Source organism: Haemaphysalis longicornis, unplaced genomic scaffold (assembly GCF_048455015.1).
Source record: "Haemaphysalis longicornis isolate Haplotype H1 unplaced genomic scaffold, Haemaphysalis longicornis Haplotype H1 scaffold_2, whole genome shotgun sequence".
Classification (NCBI taxonomy): Eukaryota; Metazoa; Arthropoda; class Arachnida; order Ixodida; family Ixodidae; genus Haemaphysalis; species Haemaphysalis longicornis.
Genome location: NW_027526295.1, coordinates 3,892,280 through 3,912,284, shown reverse-complemented (window position 1 = coordinate 3,912,284; position 20,005 = coordinate 3,892,280). Strand labels below are relative to the sequence as shown.

General features: G+C 51.6%; 1 protein-coding gene across 1 annotated transcript; it reads left to right on the top strand.

Moving 5' to 3' along the window:
* Positions 1 to 249: 249 nt before the first annotated feature.
* On the top strand, positions 250 to 3,557 carry LOC144166947 (uncharacterized). The gene is made up of 2 exons (XM_077696381.1): positions 250 to 609; positions 877 to 3,557. The coding sequence occupies exons 1-2, from the start codon at positions 250 to 252 to the stop codon at positions 1,381 to 1,383; spliced, it is 867 nt and encodes a 288-aa protein (XP_077552507.1). The 3' UTR covers positions 1,384 to 3,557.
* The last annotated feature ends 16,448 nt before the right edge of the window (positions 3,558 to 20,005 follow it).

Sequence of the window (20,005 nt, the reverse complement as noted above, 5' to 3'; positions counted from 1 at the left end):
TTTTGCTGCTGAAAGCCGGGTATAATGTTGTTGCTCTTACGCCCGACTTCATTTCTTTTCAACGAGCCTGCGCACTACCCAGCTTTCTTTTCCGCGGCACCGAATGTCCAGTTTTCCGGCGAGCGCCGCAACTGATAAGCATTACCCGCAGTTGACTTTGTGCTGGTGCGTGCTCGATTTATACGGTGGCATCTTTGTAGCTCCTTCGCCCGAGTTCGTTGGTTCTCGGAGTTTCGTTGGCGTCCAGCAATGAAGTCCGCTGCCGACGGAAAGGAACTTCGTTCGGGAACAGTCGTCGGGGCCACGGCCCCCGACACCGCCTTCAGCGAAGCTCTCACCACAGTGGCCGGCTTATGTCAAGCTCTTACGCAACACCTGGGCACTCTACAAGACCCGGCGCCCCGTCTTCAGCCTGACATCCCAACCTACCGCGGCTATGACGACCGTCTGTCCGTCGCGGATTTCCTTGACAAGCTCGATGTCTACAAGGCCGCCGTCGGAGCGTCGGACACTCATATGCTAACCAGGGTATTGCCACTGGTTTTCCAAGGGCCTGCAGCCTGCTGGTGGCGCCTGCAGTCCCCGTTTGCGTCGTGGGCCACCTTTGTGGTAAGCTTTCGGACTGAGTTCCTTCCGCCTGGATACGAGACTCGCCTTCTCCGTGAGTTAGATCTCAGGACGCAACACCCTAACGAAAGCCTGTTAGAGTATGTACGCGCTATGCAGGAACTATACAGGAGAGCGGCCCCAGAGACTACTTCAGCTGAGCAAGTTGCCCGTGTGTTACGGCAGTGCCATCCTCGGTTCCAGCCGTATTTGTATGCTCAAACGTACGCGGATTTGAATGCAGTTGCTTCGAACGCGCGCGCTATTCAGGAGTGCCTGCTCGCCAAATTGCAGTATGCACCACCGCCAACGCCGAGCCAATCCTTGGAGCCCAGCTGTGCCTGGAACGGGCCTGGCGCTTTCCAGTCGTGGGCGCCGCAGTCCGCGACACACCGGGCTTTGGATCCGGGCGAATTTGCACCAAGAAGGCGGCCGCAGAACCGATACCGTGACCGCACTCCAGCCAACGCGGGCTACGGGGCTGTGGGCCACCCGGTCCCAGCCAACGCGGGCTACGGGGCTGTGGGCCACCCGGTCCCAGCCAACGCGGGCTACGGGGCTGTGGGCCACCCGGTCCCAGCCAACGTGGGCTACGGGGCCGTGGGCCACCCGGTCCCAACCAACGTGGGCTACGGGGCCGTGGGCCGCCCGGTCCCACACGAAGACGAGCCATCCGGCGGACGAATGTGGTACGGACGCAACCAGGCCCGTCAGCAGGGGCCCGCCACCGAGGACAGATTTCCGCGTTCGGGAAACTTCACGTCCCGGCGTCGCTGAAGCCAGGCAGCGAGTCGCAGCGGGCCAACACACCTGGTAAATCTTTTCTTGTGCCTTCGGTGGATCGCATGCAGTATCCCCCCAAGCTAGTGTCACCAACCATTCGTGTCAAAGTGCTCGGCAAGATCGTAACTGCACTCCTTGATACCGGTTCCACAGTTTCCCTTATCGGCGATATGCTTTTCGAACACTGCAAGGCAAAGCGGGTAAAATTTCGCCATACCGAAGTTATGCTTAGGATGGCGTCGAGCGCGGCCGCGGAGAGCACAAACGCTGTTCGGTTACGCATATCGGTTAGCTCCCGCGCTAAGAGACAAAGGTTTTTGTATCTCAAGGGCTTGTCGGTTGCCATGATCCTAGGCACAGATTTTATCGCAGATGTTGCTATGCGGTTGGACATCAGAGCTGGCGGGTACTACCTTGGCGACGACCCAGGTTTTTTCCCGTTTGAGACCTCGGCGGGTCCCCCGTTACCCTGCAGGTCTCGCGCTGCTTTGTCGACTGAAAGCCTGCCGGCAGACCTGTTACAGGAGCTGCAGAATTTCAAAGGAACGTCGTCTCAGCGCAAACAGCTCGAAGACCTCCTGCGCCAGTATGCGGACATGTTCACGGAAAAACCAGGAAAAACGGATGTCTTGCAGCATCGCATCGACACTGGGAACGCAAAACCATGGCGATGCAGCCCACGACCAATGAACGCCCCCAAGAGAGCGCTTTTCGACAAAGCCTTGGACGAGATGCTCGACACCGACGTCATTCGTCCATCAAAGAGTCCTTGGGCATTCCCCGTCGTCCCAGTCGGTAAGAAAGATGGATCTATGCGAATCTGTGTCGACTACCGAAAACTGAATGCCATGACGGAACGAGATGCCTATCCGTTCCCGTCGGTGACCGAAATAACGTATGCCGTGGCAGGCGCGAAGTATTTCACGACCTTGGATTGTTCACGTGGCTATTTACAAATAGAAATGCACCCAGACGATGTACCGAAGACCGCGTTTACATGTCACCGAGGGTTGTTTGAATTCGTGCGTATGCCTTTCGGTCTAAGCAATAGCCCCAGTTCATATCAAAGGATGATGGACATTGTTCTGGGTGACGCGAAACACGAATTCGCTTTGTGTTATCTCGACGACGTCACTATCTTTTCACGCTCGTTCGAGGAACATGTGGAACATTTGCAGATAGTGCTACAGCGCATGCGCGCAGCCGGGCTGACTATACATCCCGGCAAAGTACAGCTGGCCGGGGAAAAAATCAACTTACTCGGATTTGTTGTTGACAAGGGCGTTCTGCGACCAAATCCAGAGAAACTGCAAGCCATACTCCAATACCCGCCGCCGAGCGACGTCAAAAGCTTGCAACGGTTTCTTGGCATGATTGCGTTTTATCGCCAGTTCATTCCCCAGTGCGCGAACATCTCTGTACCGCTCAATGAACTACTTCGCAAAGGCAAGAAGTGGTCTTGGGCGTCCGAACAACAGACCGCTTTTCAAACCTTGCTGACAGCATTAGCAGAAAATGCGTCTTTGCAACTCCCTGACCTAAACAAGCCGTTTGTGGTACAAACAGACGCCAGTGAATTCGGCTTGGGGGCGCTACTTCTGCAAGAGTGGGATCAAGTGTTGAGACCAGTGGCTTTCGCCAGTCACACTCTGACGCCAGCCGAACGCAATTATTCCGTCACCGAAAAGGAATGCCTAGCGATTGTGTTCGCGCTGAAAAAATTTGACACGTTTCTAGACGGAGCATGCTTCACCATTCAGACTGACCACCAAGCTCTCTCCTGGCTTCAGAGGCTTCAAAACCCAGCAGGACGACTCGCTCGTTGGGCACTCGCGCTGCAACGTTATGACTACTCCATCGAATACAAGAAAGGCACCACTAATACAGTTGCTGACGCGCTGTCACGCGCTCCCCTTTTTACTGATACACAGGTGGAAAACGAAGAAAGTATGGTGGTTGCAGCAGTGCAGGCCCCCACGAACGACCGTTGGGGATCGTTGGTGAGCCAGCAGGACTTGGTTGCGGCACAGCGGAGCGATGGTCTATGTCGCAAAGTCATCGACAAGCTCTCGACAACAGACTCTCCAGAAGCTTCCCGGAACGACGAGGTTGACAGCTACTTGCTTGGAAATCATGGTATTCTGCTGCGATACATTCCCCAGGCAGACGACGACTCAACGCAAACTCCTTTCCGAGTTGTCGTTCCCCGCAAGTTGCGTAAGTTGTTCATCGGCTACTACCATGACTCCGCTCTGGCGGGTCACTCGTCTGGGCAAAAAACCTATGAAAAGTTATGCCGCACAGCAACTTGGCCGGGAATGCGACAAGATGTACTTCGGTACGCTCGCTCCTGCCCCATATGCCAGAAGACCAAACCACGTGGAGGCCTGCCGCTTGGAACAATGACATCCGTCCATAGCACCTCGCCGTGGCAAATCGTTGCATGCGACGTGATGGGGCCGTTTCCTCGAAGTCCTCGAGGCAACCAGTTCTTGTTGGTAATTACAGACCACTTCTCAAAGTGGGTCGAGTTGTTTCCTTTGCGGAAGCTAACCTCTCAAAAGGTGTGGGAATGCCTCCTGGAAGTGTTCACGAGGTTTGGTTTCCCCTCGCAGTTAATCACGGACAACGCGACGTATTTCACCAGTAAGGTTTTCCGAGATTCTTGCCACTCCTTGGGAATACGTCACACCCGCACCTCGGCTTACCACCCGCAAGCGAACATTACGGAACGGGTCAACCGAAACCTTAAATCGATGCTCATTGCTCACACTGGCCGTCACAAGGACTGGGACAACAAGCTTTCCGAGATGGGCTTCGCAACGCGGACAACGATTAACAGATCTACCGGTTTCACGGCAGCGCAACTGAATTTTGGCAGAGACCTCAAGTTTCCTCTCGACAGTTCGCTCCAACCCACGCAGAATCGCACTGATAAATCCCCCGCGACATTCGCGGCTGACCTTCGCAAGCGGCTAACAGAGTCCGTACGGGAGGCCCGCGAACATCTCGACATCTCCCGACTCGACCAGACGTCCCAGTACGACAAGCGCCGACGGGACGTACAATTTTCCATGGGTGATCTTGTGTTGAAGCGAACACATCCACTTAGTGATGCGTCGAAGGGCTTCACCGCCCCACTTGCACACAGGTGGGATGGCCCGTACACCGTGGTGGGTAAGTCTAACCTGTCGTATGTGCTGAAAAACTCTTCCACAGGTGCATCGTACGTTCCGGTGCACGTGTCCGAACTAAAGCGGTATTTTTCGCGCGAGGATACAGCCAACGGGAATCAGCGAGAAGACTGCCGCGGAAAGCGCGCGACACATGAGTATTCCCCGTCACCACGATACAATCTGCGCATGCGTCACTAACTACTGGCTCATTTGTGTTTTCTTTGCTTTTGCCCGCAGAAGATGTCTCGGAACAGCAGTCGGGCCGACCCCTACCACCGTCGGCAACCCGAACGCTCGGCCCCGCCCCAGGGTTCACGGCGCCGCCCGTTCCCGTCACCGTACCGTCCAGCACGACCTACGGAAGAGGTGGCCACGTGGACGGTGCTGTCACCTTCGGGCCACCCGGTGGGCTGGCACTCTCGTCTCGAGTGGTCCGACCAGCCTCAAGTGCTCGTCGGCACGCCGCGCACCTCCGTCCCGGCCCCCTTTCAGGGGCTCACAATCGCAGAACGTCACCCGGTAGAACCACGGCCGGTATACACCCAGGAAGAACTGGCTGCGCTGTGTGAAGTGTGCCAAGTGCCGGAAATCAGCTGGCGTCACCACCGTGCCGGGGCTCTCCACAGAGAGCGTTCAAGAGCCTTGCGCGCCAACCGCCCGGAGGGCAACAACAGCCAGGACGCCCTGGAAGAAGCCTTGGCAATGTTGCGGCGGTTGCGCCCAGACCAGCGGCGCCAAGCAATGGACGCAATCCTGGACTCCGAGGACTGTGTGTAAACGAGTCTCGGACATTTTTTTTTCTCCCTTTTCTTTCGTTTATTTTTTTTCTCTCTCTTCTTGTAGCAAAGAACCAAGAACTTTTTTTTTTCCAAGGGGGGGGAAGTGTGGGGATTCTCCCCTGTGAGCGCCCACGTTAGGCCGTTCAAACTGCCGCGCGCCACCTCTCCTGCCATCTGGGAACACACGGCAGAAAGACTGTGCGATGGAGGGGGGGCGTGGCACATTTTTGGGCACGCTAGATAAGGGCAGCGGCGCTTGGTAGCGGGGGGAGTTGCCGGCCGGGAGCGCCGCCGGTGACAAGAGAGAAGCCACCGCCGTCAGCCACCTCGAAGAAGACGCACGTCAGCAAGGCCCGCCGTTCGTCCGGCCGTACCGTAAGCCCTGGGACCCTGAAGTGCTTTTGTTATGTGCTTGGCTGATTGTATCCCCTGTTGCATTTATATTTCATTTTCCACTGCTTGAGTAAAGCGCAATTGTTCCTCTTGCAATGTTCTGTGCGTGATGTTTTGACGAGGCCGTTGCCTGAACCCCCCTCGGTAGGCAGAACTACCTACAATATATATATATATATATATATATATATATATATATATATATATATATATATATATATATATATATATATATATATATATATATATATATATATATTTTGTGAGAACGTCCTGAGCATCGCGTCCTATTTACAGTGACCGGGTCGTACATTGTGGGCAACCTCCTGTGCTTCATCTTCTTCCCCTCATAATCATTCTCATCACCATTCGACCAATTCCCCTCTTGGGAAGATCATCGTCATCAGAGGCTGGTTCTGGGTCCGTGACGGTTGCAACGCTTCCTAATAAACGTCCTCCTGCACCTGTCCCTCAAGGTCCTCTCAACATCCCTCTCGCCCCGCGTCCAAAGCGTTGGACGCGGGGCGAAGAGGTGATACAGAGCGGCGATATGGAGAGGGCGATCGTCGCCGGGAAGAACGGTCACGCTGAGGCGTACCTACAGGGGCTGGAGGTGGAGAGGAGCGGCGAGGGGGGTGAAACAGGAGCGTTGTACCGAGTGCCGTAAGAAAAGCTGAGTTCGCGTTCAAATGGTGCGTATACCCTCGTCGCTCATCCTGCTGACGTCGCCTGCAGAAACGGGCAATGTGTCCCCTAATCCCGCAGTAGTAACAGACAGGACGATCGTTCGAGAAAGCCGGGCGGCGGGGTCGCATGTGGGTGTAGTAATTGTCCCGATACGTAGGCGCTGGAGAGATCGCCGTCAAATGCTCATGAGCCAGCGGAGCTTCTCGGGGCAAGGGTGGCTTTGAGGCGATTGCCGAATACGACAGAACGGGAGTCGTAGGAAGAGGAGACGAGGTTGGCAACAGACTCGTCATGGATGCCAACTCCTCCTTGACAAGGTCGCGCAGCTGAGGTCCATCCTTCCGAAAGGGATCACGTGGAAGTGTAGGCTGGTCATGTAGCTGCAGCTCTTCGCGGATGATTTCGCGAATTATAGCCCGTAATTCTATGTCCCCATGCGGTTGAGGAGCCCGAGCATCCTGTGGCAAGCGAATTGACTGCAGTTCATCTATAGCCGTTGACACGTTTCGCGTACATCGCTGACGCTTTTAGGATGCTGAACCGCCAATGCATTGAATGCAAATGCAGAGATGCCTTTGAGAAGGTGGCGTACCTTGTCGGCCTCTGGCATGCTTTCGTCAACGCGGCGACACAGGGCAACGACGTCCTCGATGTATGAGGCATACGTCTCCTCAGGGTGCTGAATACGACCAGACAGCTTCCTTTTCGCCACGTCGGAACGATGAGCTGGAGAGCCGAAGGCCTTACGCAGCTTCTGGGCAAAGCTGGCCCAGTCATCAATGTCGGCTTGGTTGTTGAAATACCATGTTTCTGCCGCTTCTTTTAGGGAAAAAGATACGTTCTGGAGCTTAGCTGTATCGTCCCAGCGGTTGAATGCACTGACCCGAACATAGGTGTCAAGCCAGTCATCGACGTCCTCGCCGCGGAACCCGTAGAAAAACGGTGGGTCACGCTGGCGGGTGGTCACTGCAAACGCCGGAGGCGCAGCAGAAGCGCCAGTGGGGTTGCTCCCGGCTTCACGCTGAATGGCTTGTGCCAGTAAACGGCGACCGGAACGGAGCTCCAGGGGTGCGATCAGAAGGCGTAGAGGACAGGATCGAGGTCGACCTCCACCACTTGAGAGGACCTTGAGGGACAGGTGCAGGAGGACGTTTATTAGGAAGCGTTGCAACCGTCGCGGACCCAGAACCAGCCTCTGATGACGATGATCTTCCCAAGAGGGGAATTGGTCGAATGGTGATGAGAATGATTATGAGGGGAAGAAGATGAAGCACAGGAGGTTGCCCACAATATACGACCCGGTCACTGTAAATATGACGCGATGCTCAGAACGTTCTCACAAATATATATATATATATATATATATATATATATATATATATATATATATATATATATATATATATATATATATATATATATATAGAAAGAAATGCCGGGAGTCTACAACGCCAAAGAAGGCATAGGGGAGTGGTTAGACTATAAATGCCCCAGAAAGTGAAGCAGAACACAGTCGCCCAGATAGCCGAATTGGTAAGGCATTCGAGATCTAATCGAAAGGCGTGGGTTCGGTCCCCACTCTGGGCGCGTGTTTTTCTTTCTTTCTTTCTCACTTAATTAATAATAATAAAAAAATGTAACGTCACTAACGGTAAAAAAATAGTCTAACCACTCCCCTATGCCTTCTTTGGCGTTGTAGACTGCCGGCATTTCTTTCTGTATTTCATAACGAGCCCCTCATTTCCAAACCCTATATATATATATATATATATATATATCTATATGCCTGCTACGGCGAGCGTGAACAATGACCCACGCCGCAGCAGCCGCGAACATTAGCGTCACGAGTTCAACTCGGCCGTGCAATATCTCTCCCGAGTTTCCTCCGAGTTATTGTGTCAATCACACACACCCAGCCCATTCGTGGGCGCGGAGTAGCGACCGAAGCCTCACCCAACTATGGCTGCCATGGCGCCCACATCGCCGGTGGGGTACCGTTGCAGCCGCGAAGTGACAGCCACGATGCTCCAGTAGCAAAGCTTAGTAGCAGAAAACAATGAACGAATGGAGTCCCCTAGCCAATGTCAGTCAGATGCTTCCAGAGTCACAAGGGGGTGGGGGTCGGTTCGGTCCGAACGAAGTGCTCGCTCTAGTCCGGACGATAGGAGCGGCCAAGACGACAATATTTCCCACGGCAGCCGTACTCATAAACAGCAAACACGCAATCGACGACAGATGACACACCTTCAACGACTAAAACGCACTTGTAAAAAGGCTGAAACACGCTGATGACACGCTAAATTGGGGTACTACGCCCGCCGTCCGGGCGTAAACAAAGCGGTCACGTTTGGCAGTCGGGAGAAGGGCGCGTTCCTTTCGCTGCAGTGAACTGCTTCGCTTACTTGGTTTGGGCTTGCGCTGAGCTGCACTGGAGCCACCCTCAAACCACGTGGCAAACACATTTCAGTGGAAGAACAGAGCACCGAAAAAATCGGAGCCGCTCCGCGTCGCTTTTAGAGGGCGAAGCTTCAAAAGAAGGCTGGGGCCAGGCCGGAGTTTTAAAAGGAATAGATGGGTTATCTACTTCACATAACGGAGTGCATATTGCAACTCGATTCTAGACGGCACTGCACGCGGATGTTTGTACAAGCCGTGCTTTTTCAACGTGAGGGGCCTGGGGCCCTATTCTCGACTGCACAAATTGCCGGCATTTCGCCCATGTTTTTTTTTGCGTAAGCACGACGTAAGCAATAAGTGACGTGCTGCACCTATAGCTATGACGACATGCAGTGTAATTTGACGAGTCACTTATAAAGATCGCTACCAAGGTATGAAATATTGTGCAAAAAAGATATACAACACTTGGCATGTACTATAAAAATTAAGACGGTAGCTGAGGCTGACAAAAAAAAATTGGCCGCGTATCTGCTCCTTTCGTTGCAAATGCCGTCAAAAGACGATAGTCTTTATAGGCTTTTGCGAAGTAAATGCTTCCCTTCGCTTTCCCGCTCACCTCTCATGTTGTTCCTCTTGCGTCGCGCCCCTCCCAAGGTAAATACGCCAAATGTTTGCTTAAATCATTTTAAATTTCCCGCGTTCCACTGCTCCAAACCGGGCGTCTCGATGCGAACGCTGCCTTACGGCGAAAACGCGCGTTAATCGAGGCGCCCTACTTCAACGTTTATAGAACCGCGTTTCCCTACTCCACGTGCGTTGCAAGCAGAACGTGGAACCTATCTAGTGGAACCTTGCGTAACTGTTGCCGGTTGGTTTCTTAAAATGGCGCCAGAAGCTATAGTGGCGCGGGCGACAGCAGGCGAGGGCGGAGTGAATTCTTTTTCTGCAGTTGATGAAGTATTTAATTTCGCAAAAGTCCAGCATGTTTGATTTTTCATAAAGGAACATTGCAAATATCACTTCTGTATTGATTTGTTGTCTCATATTTGCGTAATGTCTTGTTCTTCTTCAACAATGTTGACAAGTATGAACATTACACCGGGCATAGAAGGGTAGATTTAGCCGTGACTATATAAGACTATTGCGCAGGCATTGTTTTGCTTTGGCCGGGTGGCTGAATCGAGTCACAGACAGACAGACGGACAGACAGACATACAGACAGACCAAAATTTCTGGGTTTAAGTAGCCCAAGAAAGACTATCGTCTTTAAAACACATTTCTGGAGGTCAAATTTGGCGCCAACACCACAAGGCGATCGAGTAACGTTGATCCAAAAGCGAGCGAAAGGCGGATGTCGAGCTAAAGAACATCACACAATTTTTTACCGTATCTATTTATTTCTTTCAATCGCTTTTATTAACATAGCTGGGCTCTCTGTTTCAATGCAAGCTTTGTTGCGTTACCACCTTCCCTGCCGCCACCGCCGCCACGCCATCGTCTGCTGCTATGTTACAAGTTTATGGCGTGATCACAGAAAAAGACGGCCGCGACCATCGCTTCTATGACACATAAGAGCAGCGAAGCGCTACGCCTGATAACCGCGGAGCGCACCGATGTCGCCGATTCACTCACTCGTCAAGCTCGACTTCAATCAGCGCTGTAATGAACTAAATAGTCACGTTTCATTGTTATTTTTCTGTTGAGTTCGATCATGTGACCCAATCGCTTACTAGGACAAGTATGGACAAATGCCATGCATTGGGTTCTCTTTGTCATGGAGAGGCTTGTACTGCCCTCTTATGTTGCGGTTACGCCAAACAAATAATTTTTATTACATTGCCAAACATAAAAGCAAAATACTGCATGTTTTTTGTATGTTCCATGATCGCTGACTTGGAAGTAGTTGAAACTATAATTTGTTTCGGTAGGAAACATGCTTTAAACAGCGCGCATGCGAAACTGCGCTTGCTGCAAATTGCCGCACATTTCGCGGCGCCGTAAGCCGGGGCAATATTGTGCCCTATATTGCTTGTATTTTGCGACAAAAACAGCCGCCATTTTCAAGCTGTTACGTAGCATTACGTCACTTTTACGCAGGCTGAAGTTGCCAATGCATGACGTAATCGTTCCCGCCAACTGTTGAAATTACGTCACGCCTTCTCAGCCAATCACAGAGGGGGTGTGTATTACAAGCAGTATTGTTGTTGAATAGCAAAGACAGGCTTACGTTGTCATGTCCCCTGCATTTAGTCTGGTTTTTCATTGCCGGCCAAGAATTATGCGCATTAAGTAACGAGAAATAAGGCAAACTTTAGAACTGGTGTCCGTAGACGACATGAAACGTCAAAATGACGACAGCACACACAACCGCTTTGTCAACCGGAAGCACGTGACCAAAATTGAAAGCCAATCAGAAAAGACTTTCGGAAAATTGCCTGAATTGCCGGCAATTTGCGCAGTCGAGAATAGGGCCCCTGAACTGGGCGCGCTGATAATGCCAGCGTGCTCCGCGCGCTTGCGCCGGTGTGGCTTGAGGTTTATCGGATGCTGTACTATCACTACTTTGTTAACTCGAGCAGCTGGAAACTCGGGACCGAGCTATCTCAGGCCTTCTGGAATAGCGCCCCAGGTAACCGTTATTTATTTTTGTAGAGAAAGCTACACTACGCTATTTCGGGCAGTCTTCGCGGAGTGACCAGTTTTGACCTTGAGAGCGATAGGTAAAACCACATCCCCTTCCGCAAGCGCCGGGCACAGAGCAGCGGCCCCATGGCAGGTAGAGATAGGCGGCAGAGGAGAGATAGGCTTATAATGCTTGGATGGAACCAGCCCGAGCTTAAAGACAAAGGGGAACACAAGGGCAGCCGCTGGTCTAACAATAAAGTTTAATATCAAGAAGGGTGAATGTAAACACTAAACACAAAACAATAAAAGACACTGCGCATGAGCAAAGCAAGTTACACCTCTGGAGCCATTTATTAAAAAGCACCAGCTTCGTAATCACTGTTGAAGTCGTTCTCTTTTTTGCTTTTTCTGCCTGTCGTCTGTCCTTCCTTGTCTGTTTTGTGCCCATCGTGCAGCTCTGTTCGAAAGTATTTTCGCTTGTGGTCAACCTCTTACAGCCACTTGATGGTGGTGTTGGGTTCAGGTTTTGATCCGATGATTTCAAAACGCTGGCTCGTTCGTTGCTATCATCATTGAATGAAAGAACTTCATCCAATGTTGCAATCTTGAGAGGGTGAAGCCCAAAAAAGACGTTTTTTTCTTGCGCGGCTCCGAAGGACAAATGTGGAAAAAACGTGCAACAGTTTGTTGGATTGCCCTCGCTGAAAAATCAGCGATGTAATGTTTGCTAAGCAACTTCATAATACAGCTGGTTTCAGAAAAGCGTTTTGATCTGTAACTGGAAGTTTCTTGGTGAAAAAATGACATTAAACTCGGCGAAAATTCTTACAGAGGATGTGGTCACTTACTACTTGCTTACGGAAAAACTGTTTTTGAGCGAGAAATACGACTTTCTAAGAAAAGTGTGAATATGGGAAATGTGCACAAGGAACTGAACTTCCCCAACTGCGAAAAAAAAACGCCGTGAGGCAAAGAAAAGATGTATTCGTTGCCAACATGTCTGCATATCATCGCGAAACCACACCTCGACAATGGGCAGTGAGGCTTTCGCTATCAACTAGGGTTAACCATAGCTAAACCACAGCATGTTTTTGGTTCAGTTCCGGTTCGGGTTCAGCGTGCTGAAAAAATAACGGTTCGGTTTCGGGTTCAGTTGCGGCAAAAAACCGGTTCGGTTCCCGTTTTCGGTTCGATTCGGTTCCGGTTCGACACCCCGCAAATAAGACAGCGGGCGTGCAAGCTCTGTGCTGTCCAGAAAAGTAGCCTGCACGCCAAAGAGGCTGCCCAAGGATGCATTATTTGGAGCCGAGGTGCGGCCCTTCACTGGTCGGCGACGGGCGTGGAGCACAAAGCACCACCGCGGCGGCTAGTAGAGCCATTGTTGTTTTCTTCGAGAAATGAACTGCGGTCTGTGACACTGTGGCTTTATGAGCCAATAATGGAATTAAACTTAATTGTAATACTGAACCAAACTTAATTTTATTATTGAACTAATGACTTTAAACACGTATCTTACGCGGATCGAGGTACTGCAGTTTAGGCGCCACTGCACAGTTCCCTTATATTTTATTCCCAATCATTTTAATTTTCTTTCATCGCCAGCTGCCAACAATATTAAATCATGATGCTTATATCACCATCACGAACCACGATAAACTAGCGCCCGTAACTGTCCATGGATTGTTTTTTTGCGCAAGCGGAAAGGCAAACCAAAGCGCAACATCTTGCGTATAAGGCATGTCCAATTTCCGCCATGTGCGTCATCTTCGTCAAGGGCCACATCGCCACCGCCGTAAACGATGCACGCCAGGGACGGCAAAGATGCCTTTGACTTATCGATGTATTTCGACTCAACGTATCCCTCGTCAATTCGCGTGGACCCGTTTCCCACGCAATGTAGCTCCACGGACCGGCTACTCAAGCTGTCTTCGTCGACGTACTCGCACAAACACGTTGGCGTCGGCATCTCGGAAGAGCTTCTCAGCCCGCCGTCGCCGCCATGTCCGGAAACTCAGTCAACGGAGACGAAACTACCGGTCTCACCGGCTAAAGGTTTTTTTTCTTGGTGCATTTTATTACTCTTTACGCGAGATAGACGTAAAGAAAACGCCGAGTGATAGTATTTTTGCGTTATTAGCGGACGCAAAGGCAGCTCTGTGAATTGAGAAACGCAGCCATTTCTGTGCAGGCTTTCGGTCACTACGGAATTTTGTGGCATGTGTTTTACGTCCCAGAAAATGAATTGATAATTGCGTTTGAACGTTACCGAACAAATGTGCACTAAAATCCGAAATGCTGGAATTTCCGCGAATGCTGAAAAGAAGCACCAAGCTTAACAGAAGCGCAGCGCCAAACGATTTTCACAATAACACCTGGTGTGTGGAGTCGTCGCGTATCGCTGGGTTTAGACTTGACGCTGGGAGAGTAAATTCCTGTCCTGGCGAACAAGCTGAACAAAACAGGACTGCGTGACTTGCTCCCACTAAGGGTACAGAAATGGTGGTGATGGTGAAACGTGTATTGAAATAAAGGGAATATGGAAGGGGGCTAGAACGAGATTGAGCTGTGAGGGGCCATTCTAGTCCGTTCAGCCATCCTGGCCCGAGAGATCAGGAAATTAAGGAACCGCCATGATAGCAGTGGCCTGATCGGAGAAAGCAGACCACAGAAGCCTTGTGATTCGATAACCGTGTCGAAGAATCGCCAATGAGGTGTAGAAAGAGTGGTTAGCGAACGGGTTTGCCGTGTTATTACGTGCTCAAACGTTGCTGCAATTACACGCAGCTTATCAAGAAACATGAACACGTCATCACATATGATGAACACATGTCATCAGTCAGTTATCGGGTCACTTTTATGTGACCCGATAAGAGAATCGATAAGGGCCGTTGATCAAAGATCACGAAAAGATGACTCATGGCTCGTGGTCCACGGAACGTAGTAGACGACGGTCTACTCCAAGAAAGATGTACAGTCGAGACAAAACGTCTGCATTCCACTTTCCCCATCACAAAGGCTTTCTGCGGGCTAAGCGAACTTAGTCTTTGGAAATGAAATTATGTGTAGAAATAAGATGTGCAGTTAGCAAGGTGCACAGTTAAGGAGACCCGCAGTCACGTGACGGTGATGGGCTGCCTTTCTAATGCTACTCCCGTGGAATCCAGACTTTCGCTCCCTTGTTTACAGGCAGCATTTACAACTCACGGCCTGATAAGAAAAAGGGGGTCGGACAGGGCCCCTGTCCGACTTATTTTTAAAGGAGCCATGAAGAGAAAACACAAGTTTGGTTCATTCGAAAGATTGCCTCGTTAGAACCATAACGACACCACTTATAACGCAAACTTCGCTCAAATAAGCTACATAATTAGGAAAAAAGGAAATGTCCATGCGACCCACCAGCTCATTTTCCGCAACAGAACCTGTGATGTCACTTGGGAATGCTCTGCGATTGGCGGAGGCCGGCAAAAGCAAACGCATGTTAGGCAGGGCTTACAGTTTGCATAGCGAGCTAAATGCCCGTGAAACATACTGTACATTCTTTTTATGACAAAGAACGGTGGAGTAAACGGTTGAAGTTCCGAACGAACACGCAAGCGTGTGCGCAAATGCGTACGAAACTACTGCCTGGCCGAGCTCGACATCTCGCCGTCGCGCAGACGAATTTTCGGGTTCGAGGCGCTCTGAGCTTGGGGGAAAAATGCCGTAAACACCGCGCATTGACGCTCGTATCTTTCTGGTCGAAGCAGAGAGCTCGCTCGAACGGCTTTCCATACACGACACCGGCCAACTGGCATAAGCGATACTGCTACTGAAGTTGAACTATTATTAACCGTAATACAAATACGGCACATACGTACCAGTCTGTATTCGTCCGTCGCGACGGGTTTGACGAGGCAGCGGTGCCGACGGCAGGGCGTTCGTCTGTTGTGGCTATCGCGGAATGGTGGCTTTCCCGTCCACCGCGTATCCCACAACTCTTGCCGCTCATGCACTTAGAAGCATTGAGCGTTCAAGTGGTGTGAGGTTGTTAAATGCAAGCCCGAGCTCCTCGGCGAGAGTTTTGTTCTCCGGATCAGGCGATTCCATGACTAGGGCTGCGGGTGCACTAGGTTTTACTAGTATTTTTAAAATGGCCGCCGTCTCGGTCGACTCCCGCGTGTGGGTGCTATATGGAGTCGACATACTAAGTATCTGTTTCATGGACCGGCCCGTGTGACGCCATTGCTCACGTCACCAAATGTGCAATTTTAGCGGGAGATTTAAAATTTTGGCTTAAATTGCCTTATTTCTCAGTGAATAAAGCATCATTTGCTTCCGGGAAAGCGCTTGGGGTACTATGAAACACCTAAACGTTCGAATAAAACAAACTTTTGTTTTCTCTTCATGGCTCCTTTAAATGCAGAGCATTTGTATAACTCACGATGTCACCCGTGCGTCGGCGTCCGCAGCAGCCAGCCTCCCCCTACAATATAAAAAGAAAAAGAAATAACAGTTACCGGCGCCTGGTTTCGGTCCCACGACCCTGCGGGCGGAACCGTCAAGGTACATGGTGATCTACCCACTACGAATACCTACAGAAGTACGACTACCTACAGAAATTTGTAAATGCAGAGCATTTCAGTAACTCACGATGTCACCCGCGTTGACGTCCGTAGTCCGCGCCGTCGTTGTCCCTACTATATAAAAAAAATACTATCCGGCGCCCAGTTTCGATCCCTCGACCCTGCGGGCGGAACGCAACGTACATGGTGCTCTACCCACTGCGCCACAAAGCCGACACAGAATGGGACGCTACGAACGCGCCTCATATCGTTGACTCATTCAAATTACTGCTGACGAGCGCTCTGTCGTCAGCAGTTGCCACAAGTGCAACAACATTAACGTAACGCAAACTACTTAACGTCGTGCGCCCCCGGAAATGCTCTGCATTTGATCGTGCTCCTCGCGAGGGGGATGTTTCACTGCGTCTTCTCTCGGTCGCGGGACCCATGGCGCCATCTGGCGGAGGCGCGGCACAACTCGTAGCACTTTGAAACGATGCGGCGCCAGCCAGCTGTGTGTGTGCGTGCCGCACTTGTAAAAATGGCGAGTGCATTGGCTGTCCACAGAGCAAAGCATTCGTGCAAGTAAGCCGTTGCAGTCAGTCAGTCAGTTAGTTATTTAGTTAGTTAACAACTCCGCAAGCATTTGCGTTTCTTGCTTTGTAAACAAAGCGAAACACGCAAGAATGACGAAATTTCCTTGACTCATTCAAACTACGTCAAGAAGCTGCTGATACAACGCATTCACTACCACCAACTCCCCAAACACTAAACGTTAACGCAACGCATTTACTCGAGTCCTCGCGGACTCGAGCATTTACTGGGCCCTCGCGGGGAGATGGGCCCAATTTGTCGTTCGCGCGCGCTCCGGTCGCTAACATCTGTGGCGTGATCGTGACGTCAACATCACGTGTTCGTGTGGTGGCGCGATTTCGGCGCTATAACACTCTCTCGCGAGGGGCATTGGAGTGGATTCGATTGGATTGGCTTGGATTGGATTGGTTTGAATTTGGATTGGATTAAAGTGGATTGTGTTGGATTGTGTTGCGTCATAGTCGCGCCACGTTGCGTCATAGCCGCTCCACGTTGCGTCATAGCCGCGGCAGGGGGTTCACGGCACGTTTCACGTTTCACCATTGACTTCATCGACAATTTGACAGGGCAGTTTCTTGCGCCTTTAAACCCTGTGATCACACTAACACACATTTCGTGGCGTTGCACAGATGCACCAACAAGCACTTTATTGATTAGGGATGATCTAAAATGGGAGACCGCGCTCCAATACAGTCAGAAGAAAGCCCAGCTTGCCTTGGTCAAACTGACCGAGGACGCCACCGAACTGCTGGAAGACCACCACTAGCCTTAAGCGCCGCTGGGTATCCCCGTCGTCTAAGTAACGCGGGTGACCACAATTCCCCCAGATAAACTGGGCCAACAAAGTCTGTTCAGTCACTGGATCACTCTTCGAGTGTGTTTACCGAAAAAAAAAATATCACAGACGATTACGATACTCCCTAATGCGAATTTTGTGCGCAGCGCGAATTGCAGTCTTCTTGGTCACGGCGAATGTCTGCTGCGTCGCAGTGAACGCACGGCGGCGCGCGCTACGCTGACGTTATCTCGCGTGAATGTCACGTGGCTCGGATGAGCCACAAATAGAGGATGAGCGTCTCCCGAAAGTGTAAGGGGGAGGGCGCTCCCCGGCTGCGGCGCATGGTAAAAGTGTGAGAATAGGCAGTGAGAGAGAGAGAGGGCGCCATAGCGCATGTCGCCCTCCCCCTCACACGTTCGCCACGTTCCGACGAGCGCCTCGTGCGAGATCGGCATACTGCCCTCTCCCTCACACTGTGGCCACACTTTTCTCCGCCGTTTTCTTTGTGTCGCTCGCTTGGTTGCAACGCCATCGCCGCCGCCAAACCACAGTTGCAGCCGCCAAAGTGCTGCGCACCGAAACTCATAGGAGGCCGAAAAATCTCCTGCAGCAGCCCGTCGCGTCCCTCACACACTACGGCGGCCAGGGTGGCATGAAAACCAAGCAACACAAAGAATCGAAGCACGCTAATCATAGCTGGACAGTTTTCATTTAATAAGTGAGGGGGATAGGGATGCGAAAACTTTATTCTAGCAAGTGGTCCGAGAAGCGCGGTGGCCACCGGCGCAAGGTTGGTGGCGACTTCGGTGGCTCTTTTGACCAGGGCTTCTTGCGTAGTCTGGTAGGAGTTGCCCAACGCCTCCCTCCACTGCTCGCTGCTGGTGATTAGACGGAAGGGGTCTTGGGGGCACTCCCATATGGAATGACTTAGTGAGGCGTGCTCCCCACACAGGGGGCATGCTGTCGAAGGGAATTCTGTCGGATGGATGTGGTGGAGGCCAGCTCTGCTTGGGAAGGCGCCCGTTTGCAAGAGCCGCCAAATACGCGCCTGATAAGGAATGGATTACGCGGGGCAAATAGCGGACGCGAGAGGTGGTAGAGCTCTGTTATGTCATTAAATGTGATCAGTCGGTCTCTGGCGGAGCGCACCCCGTGGTGAGGAATGATACTCACGCCGACTCGGTGAGTGAGTTCGCGAGTTCCGCTCCCCTCCATGCCAGTGTGGGCTGTGGTCCATATGAGGTCCACTGAGTCCTGTGGTGGATTTTGCTTGAGAATTTTGAGCGCCGCGGGAGAGATATGTCCCCGGGCAAAATTTTGAACGGCCGTTTTCGAATCTGTGATTATAATTACCTGGCCTATGTGTGAGGGCTAGGAAGGCAACTGCCGCCTCTTCTGCCACAGTAGGGGAGGTGGTTATGACTGTGAGGGTGTTGAGTGGAGCAGTGCTTTTTTGACCGGTGATCGCTAGAGCGTATGCCCCGTGATGCCCGTACTCCGCTGCGTCAGAGTATACTACTTCCGAAATATTTCTGAACTGCCTGGCGAGAGGCCGGGCTCTTGTTTTGCGTCGTGCCGAATTATGAATAGGGTACATGTGCCTAGGTAGAGGCTTTACGATTATTTACTGAAGTATATCAGCAGGGAGGTGCCGGAACTGAACATTATCGATGCCGCTAAAAGCAGGTTTCCCACTCGATGGAAAAGTCGGCCCAAGCCATGGCGGGTACGAGACGCGCCAGTTGGGCTGATCGAATGTATCGCAATAGAGTTTCGTATTCTCCTTGGATTGCGGTGCACGCCTGTGCTCGCAGAAACTGTGCCAACCCGTGGAACAAGCCATTCTTTATGGCAATTTTTTATGACACCGTGTTGCCCGGCTGCTGCATGACCTCGAAGAATCTGATTAAAGTGCACGCACATGTACACAGAAAAAAAAGTGCGGGCCAATCCATGTGGAGGTGGCTGGGAAGCAAAGCATTACACACCACCTACCACGGGTGGCTACGGCCCGCTTGCGTTAATCACACGTTACACTGTACCTGTAACACGTTCATTATTTCGCTTCCCCACGACGTTCAGAACGGCCTTATGATCGGTGTGATGCACACTCATACACACACTCACACTCATACACACTCATACTCATACACTCACTCACCACAGTTATATTTTGTAGCAGCTGCGTAACACCTGGGGGTCGAGTGCAACGAACACGATTGAAACTGATCGTTGAGCTGCCTACAGCATCCATAGATCGCTGTCAGAGACGGAAGAAAGTTAGACGCCATGCGTTAATGTGAGCTTCCTTAAACGTTTACTAACTCCTAGCGCATGCGCAAGGCACCCACACAGCAGCAACACGTGCGCGCAGCAGTGCGAGGTCACGTGACGCTATCACGTGGCATTCAGCGAGCACCCGCAGGTGCGCTCGGTGAGTACGCCATCTGTCTCCACCGTCTTGGCGTGCATGCTCGTAGCTCAATTGGTAAGACAACGGGCTCCCGCTTCGCTTGTGTAATCGGTCCAGGTTCGAGTCCTGGCGGTGCAAGCAGTTTGTTATTCGTTGTCGGGAGTTTTCTGTTCACCCGCCGCGGTGGCTCAGTGGCTAAGGCGTTCGATTCCCGGCCGCGGCGGCCGCGGCGG